At 46.5% G+C, this 7,500-nt stretch overlaps 1 protein-coding gene across 1 annotated transcript in view; it reads left to right on the forward strand.

Moving 5' to 3' along the window:
• The window catches only part of LOC123766095 (uncharacterized), a 902,969-nt gene that overhangs the window by 755,440 nt on the left and 140,029 nt on the right, over positions 1–7,500 (forward strand). Inside the window, exon 53 of the mRNA XM_069321294.1 lies at positions 5,207–5,649. Within this exon, the coding sequence (XP_069177395.1) occupies positions 5,207–5,649 (443 nt within the window). The remainder of the gene's footprint in view (positions 1–5,206; positions 5,650–7,500) is intronic.

Raw genomic sequence — 7,500 nt, forward strand, 5'->3', positions numbered from 1 at the left:
TAGGAGACGAAATTCTTCAAGAGTCAGAGAGACAGAGAAAGACTTGGGAGTTGATATCACGCCAGACCTGTCCCCTGAAACCCACATCGAGAGACATATGCCAGGTTGGCCAACATAAGAACGGCCTTTAGAAACTTATGTAAGGAATCCATCAGAACTTTGTATACCCCATATGTCAGACCAATCCTGGAGTATACAGCTCCAGCATCGAGTCCATATCTAGTCAAGCATAAGACTAAACTTAAAAAGGTTCAAAGGTTTGCCACCAGACTAGTACCCGAACTGAGGAGTATGAGCTACGAGGAGAGACAACAGGAATTAAACCTAACGTCGCTGGAAGACAGACAAGTTAGGGGGGACATGATCACCACATACAAGATTCTCAAAGGAATTAATAGGGTAGCTAAAGACAGGCTATTTAACACTAGGGGCACACGCACTAGGGGACACAGGTGAAATTTGGGTGCGCAAATGAGCCAGAGATATTAGAAAGAATTTTTGTAGTGTCAGAGTAGTTGACTAATGGAATGCATTAGGAAGTTAGGTGGTGGAGGCAGACTCCATACACAGTTTCACGTGTAGATATGATAGAGCCCAATAGGCTCAGGAACCTGTACGTCAGTTGATTGACAGTTGAGAGGTGGGACCAAAGAACCAGAGTTCAACCCCTGCAAGCACAACTAGGTGAGTACACTCAAGACGAATCTACAGTGATCACAGAGATCCGCTGTAACCGTCTCTCTTTACGTGCTTCCCCATCCTGCGCTTCTCTCAAGTTGCGGGTTAATGAGACAACATCAGGCCATAAGGCCGATTCCTTGAAATCAACGCAAGGAATCATTGCACTCCAAAAAGGATTCAAAAATATTATATGAGTATTCACTTTGGATAACTGGCTTTACATTAAAAGCCTTCTCACATTCTGTTATTCTCTGTCGTTGATTAAAGATCAAACTCAACACAGTCCGCAGGTGGTAAGATCTGCAAGACCACGTGTGAGCAGGTGGTGAGGGTGCGGCTGGCGCGCCAAGACAACTATCTCTCAGCGTACACGGGTAGGACAATGAGGAGGCAGCGCACGTGGTGCCTCTAGGTCACAAAGGTGGGGTTCGCTCACTCCCAGGTGATGGCGGAGAAGCTCATGGAGTCACAGCTAGGCAGAAGGTAGGAACGATGGTAATCTCACCCACGGCGGTGAGGTGGGCGGCATACAAATGGTGGTAACCACGTGTTAAGCACACGGGGTGACAAGCACGGCTGATGGAAAAGTCCACAGAACTGTTCGTAACTTACGTTATTCCCACAAAATAAACGTTAGATAACTGGGAAACGTTTTCTCACTTCCCTCTAAACAGTTCACATAGGGATATGTTGACGGATCGCTGCAATTAGGCCCGATAATCACGGATTACTTATGCGGTCCAGTTGCATTCTACGAGCGATCACAGGTGGAGTTTCTCTCTATATCTCTCTTCGGGCTTATTATCGAACATGCAGATGTCACGGATTCTGACAGACAAGAATGCGAGGACGGAATAGCGTTAACAAGTTAATTATAAATTTGTGCTCAGACAGTGATTTTTCTAGTTTGGCCGTAACTACAGATTTCACATCTTGACAACACAGGCGACACTTCCAGAAGGCCAGAACAGGTTCTCCCCGACGATTAACGGGGTGCCTGTGAAACTCTCCCCCTTGTTCTTCAAAGGAGCCAATCAGGAAATGGCATCGTGGAGGCCCACAGGTGCCGCTCCCAATCACCTCTCTCCCCTTGGTCACATGATGTCCGTGACACTACGCCAGGAGGCCTGGGTGTTTACACAGGATGTCAGAATAGTGGGTCCTGGCGACCCCAAACTACTGCCAGTACCACGCAACACAATAAGTGAATATTTTCAACCTTAGAATTAACTAATGTTAGCCTTATTATAATTGCTGTAATTTTCTTTAGAGAAACACTATTGCAGCCTCTGTAGTATTCCTGAACAGCTGCCTGAGTGTGCCAGTTGACCGCGTGTATTGTGGGTGGACCGGTCGTCCCTTACTCCCCTTTCGGGTTGAGGGACTCTCCCTCGCTGTCACTTACCAGCTCGGCCAGGCCGACCCCAGGGGTGTCGCTCGACCCTGGCTGAGGGTCCTGGCAACCGTGCTCTTTGCTAGGCCTTCCATTCCCACCTGGGGTCTGTGGCATACAAGACACAATAGCACAATCCTGGGATGCGGTTGCCAGCAGAGAAATCTCTTCTTCTTTTCCTTTTGTTGAAGTTTTTCTCTTGTTTCAACATAGTGTCCAGGTGTCTCCTTTTCTACACCTGTCACTATCAGCCCAGTTTGCTCTACCGACTGGGTTACCCAGGTGAGTCTCTTCTTCTGCTGCTTGACCTCTCATCTGACTGAGACCAGGGTCTCTTCCATGCTCTTCCTGAAATTTCTTTGCTGTCACTCCCCTGACAGAGTGCAGCTCCAATGGTATAAATAAGTGAGGCTGCCGCTCGCTAATGTCTCACGCTGTGACAGCTGTTACAGGCGCTCGATCGACATCCGTATTGAGCGTGCAGACACTCCTTCAGTAGTACCCTTACATCTAATGCTCCTGGTTCTTCCGCGAGGTGGAGGCAACCTTCTCGGACCCAGCTGACTGGAATTCCATTCTGTCACATCCTATTTGTAACTCCCCACTCTCCCTTCTCCTTACATCTAACTCTCTATTCTCCCTACATCTAACTCGTCACTCCCTTCCCCCTTACAACAAACTCTCTTTCGTCTCCCTACACCTAACTCCTAACTCTCCCTTCTCCCTACACCTAACTTTTCACTTTCCCTTCTCCCTGCACCTAACTCCTAACTCTCCCTTCTTCCTACACCTAACTCCTCACTCCCTCTTCTCCCCATGTACACACACACCTCTCCTTCTGGAAGTTGTGTTCCCACAGCTGCCAGCAAACCTCTCTACACTCCAGGTTCTCCTGACAGTCCGAGCCATTGTCAGAGAAAATGATATACAAAGTGACAGTGCGACTCCTCGGAGTCTACAAACGCTCTGATCGCAAAATTACAGCAGCCATTGATAAGGCAACATCAATGGAACCAGTTGACATCCATATAATATGCATGGTAACGAGGCCAAGGTAATTGTGGCAACAAAACCAGACCTACAGAAGATCCTGGATCCGCAACGCCGGGTCCCACTGCTGGAGATAAACATCTCAACAATTACTCCCAGATAAATCACTGCCCGGAAAACGATATTTGTGAACAGGCTGAACCGCTGGTTAGCGGGTGAGGTACCCGACACCAGAGTGCGGCAAGTAAACGAAGAAAACCCTACTCTGAAAGCGACAACAGCTCTACTCATCAAGACCAACGATGCCACTCGACTCACGATGAGGATGACCTTCGAAACAGCAGAACAGTTTCAGGAAGCAGTGAAGAACGGTTTCAAGTGCTTTGGAATCACCTCTTCCCCAAACCAGATCGCCTTGGAGAAGGTTTACAACGTGAGACAGTGCTACAAGTTCTTCACCTTTGAGCACTTCTCCAACAAGTGCCCACAACCAACGGCTAAGTGCAGCGCTGCTCATGATCCGGTACTCACAACTACAAGTACTGTACCGCCACCACTAAGAAATGCACGAACTGTGAAGAACAGCACACCACCACCTCCTACTTCTACACAAAAAGGAAGGAGGAACTAAAGAAGATTAAAGAGAAGACCACCACTCCGCCGATCCAGCCGATCACCCAGTCGCGAGGCAAGTCGCCGCGACCTTAAACCTTGGACCTGACCCATTCCCGAGCATCCCTTTTATAAGACAGATGCAGACTACGATCGTACCAGTCCTACCAAACAGTGGCTCTTCCCAACAGACCACCGGCCTCCACAATGGGGACCTAAGGACCAACCAGCACCTTCACAGACCCTTGCATTACATGCAGGCATCATCCCTGGTCTTATTTGACTAGCAGAGAGGCTTGTCGGATGCAAGTCTCACTGCATCCACAACCACTCCAGAGACTACCACCAGGACGACCAGGAGGTCGATATCAACACAGACTCCAGAACCACCCATGAACCGGGCAGCATAAACAGAGGTATTTCCCTCACCAGCTCCGAACACTCCTACCATCACCATCTCAGCAGCCTTCTTGAGGTTATCTTGAGATGATTTCGGGGCTTTTTAGTGTCCCCGCGGCCCGGTCCTCGACCAGGCCTCCACCCCCAGGAAGCAGCCCGTGACAGCTGACTAACACCCAGGTACCTATTTTACTGCTAGGTAACAGGGGCATAGGGTGAAAGAAACTCCGCCCATTGTTTCTCGCCGGCGCCTGGGATCGAACCCGGGACCACAGGATCACAAGTCCAGCGTGCTGTCCGCTCGGCCGACCGGCCCCCCTTACCTCAGTTTGCGAGACAAAACACAAAATCATCAACTATGAATGTTACTGACTCCTCAAATGAGGAAATCTTAGTAGGAACTCCATCGCCACAGTACAAATACGACACCTATTCAGCACAAGACCTCCTCATTGAGGCCACCACACCAAACCCCAACGACAGCACGGCTCAGCCAAAGAAAACACAGAGGACCTAGAGGTCTAACCTAATCCACCAGATCCATAACTGGTACAGCCAGCCCTCCGAGGTTGAAATCCACCATGAAGAACCCCCCATCCATCCCCAGATCTCCAGTATCAGCTATTGGTAATGGCTCGAAAGAGCCTTTTCCAATTACGGTCTATTCGTGCCCGTGCCGCCTGTAGGGTGGCTTAATCTACATCAATCCTCAACTGAAGTCCTGCTCTTGGATTGAATTGGCACATCCACGGAACCCATCTCTAGGTCTCAAGTATCAGCTATTGATACAAATAATGGCTCCAAAGAGCCTCCATTTACGGGTCACCATAGCCCGTGCTACTTGGAACTTTTTGTTCTGAGTGGCTGAATCTAAAACAACAACAACAACAACAACCTCTTCTACCTAGACTTAACTCTACACGCCCCTTTCCTAATTACTCACAAAAACACGCACACACCCTTGCGTGCACCTACAGCCAACAATTTTATTTAGCTTCTCAATACATGGGTGTCATAGTTAAGGTCATTCAAATTGATCCTAACGTTTCAATTTATTTGACGACCCAATATTTACCTGTAATTACCACACAACAGTTTTGAGTCTATATATGTGTGTAACTTTATTTCCAGCCCCTGTCACGAGAGCGTTGATATCACTCCCTTCCACGAGAGCTGCGAGAGGCTGCTCGCCTCCTCCCGGCCCACTGATGGCAACATCACTCAGGGAGAAGTTGACGTCGCCACTGGTGGAGGCGGAGCTTTTGTGGACCAATCAGTGGTGAGGAACACTCCAGCACAGCGTGAGGCCAGCCACGCTCAAGCATGGCTTCATGTTACTGATAGTAATATAACTGCATCAGCTGACCCAAACACGACTCATATCAAGCTTAATGGTCAAAGTATACAATCGTCAGCTGTTCATAATCAAGTTGTAAATATTGATGGCACCATGCATCAAGCTGACAGTGCCGGCGCCACAGTGGAAGAGGTTACAGCTGTGTGTGACGTAATGGCAGCATACGTTACAGTGTGTGGAGAACATGATGTCACTCTTTCCCTCCCTCCACTCTGCGGTGAGTCATATAACACTGATTTTATTTTCATTTATACAACACATTGTAAAATAGTTTTTGCTCCTGGGTAGTAATTATTTTTTTATATTTGTTTATGCCTCAAAAAAATAGAAAAATGGCAGTTTTTTCATTAAACCTTGTTTTTGTGACCAGGACAGTGATATTTTGAAACTTACGAATTTCCAATGAGAAAACAGCTTCACCCACATTGACAGAGGGAATGGTCTAGAGTACGGGATGAACATAGGCTGGTTGGAGTTCCCAGAATTCAGATTACCAGTGCCACATTCAGACAACGACGATTTTTGGTACTTCCGAACAGCTTGACAGCTAAATACCTTCAAAACAAACTTTCCCAACAAAATTTAGCTCTTTTAGTAATATGCACCATTATTTACTGACATTGGAAACTTAGCACAAATTTCCTGCTGTCAATAATTTGCCCGTACTCGCATAAAACAGACGAGCCTTACACAGCGTCAATGGTTTCTCAGGCCAGTGCGCTTTACCTGAGTAAGGGATTACTATGTTTTACCAGGATTAGGGGTAACTATTCTTTTTAAAAATTTCACTCCACTTGCCTCCTCGCCCTTCCGACCAACCACACACTATACAATTATAATTTGTATAAGAGACAGAGATAGAAACAGTTAGACTGAGAGAAACAAAGACAGAGACTGACAGAGGTTCAGAAACGGAGTCTAACAAACACAGAGACAAAGAAATTGACAAACAGATGGCGTATGCTGTATCCTGCTGGTTGGCCTGTTGTTGATAGTATAACTTTATGCCAATAGATGTCATATGCTGTATTTTATGGCTGCTGTTTGTCGCGCCTGTTGGTAGTGCTTTCCTCCCGATAGATGGACTCAAGTGTATTATTACCTCCGTATTCACCGTAAACATTTATGTATATAGCCCACAACTTATTGTCAAAGTTTCATATCTTGCTGGTATTAAGTACCTGAAGCACTGCAATGACTTTATCCTCTCCTGAGGACATCATCGTAATGCTTCTGAAGTTTTCCCATGGAGGCTGTTGAGATAGATCTATCATGAGGTTATCTTGAGATGATTTCGGGGCTTTAGTGTCCCCGCGGCCCGGTCCTCGACCAGGCCTCCACCCCCAGGAAGCAGCCCGTGACAGCTGACTAACACCCAGGTACCTATTTTACTGCTAGGTAACAGGGGCATAGGGTGAAAGAAACTCTGCCCACTGATTCTCGCCGGCGCCCGGGATCAAACCCGGGACCACAGGATGACGTGCCCAGCGTGCTGTCCGCTCGGCCGACCGGCTCCCCGATATAGATAGATAGATATAGATAAATATATATAGAAACCTAGATAGATATAGATATAGAAAAAATATATATAGATAATATAGATAGATAAAGATATAGAAAAGAAATATATATAGATAAATAGATAATATAGATAGATATATTTAGATAGATATACAAATATATAAAGAGACAGAGACTGATAGACACAGCTAGATACAGACATACTGATCGATAAAGGCACAGAGAAACACTGAGGTACCGACAGAGATACAGAAGATAGATAGCTGAATAAATAGGTGGATAGATAGATACAGGGATAGACTGATGAGTACATGGATAGATGGATGAATAGGTAGATGGATGGATAGACCAAATGAGCGTTGAATAGTTAGATGAAAAGGTAGTTGGATGACTGGATAGAAAGATGAGTAGGTGCATGGACAGACGGATAGAAAGTAGACGGATAGAAGCTAGATGGGTAGAAAGCTATATATATGCAACTGACGATCACAAAACTGATCATTTTTATGCGGAAAATCCACAGAGAAATGTGAAGGGAAGTGAACGT

This window comes from Procambarus clarkii, chromosome 9, assembly GCF_040958095.1.
Source record: "Procambarus clarkii isolate CNS0578487 chromosome 9, FALCON_Pclarkii_2.0, whole genome shotgun sequence".
In the NCBI taxonomy this organism is placed as follows: Eukaryota; Metazoa; Arthropoda; class Malacostraca; order Decapoda; family Cambaridae; genus Procambarus; species Procambarus clarkii.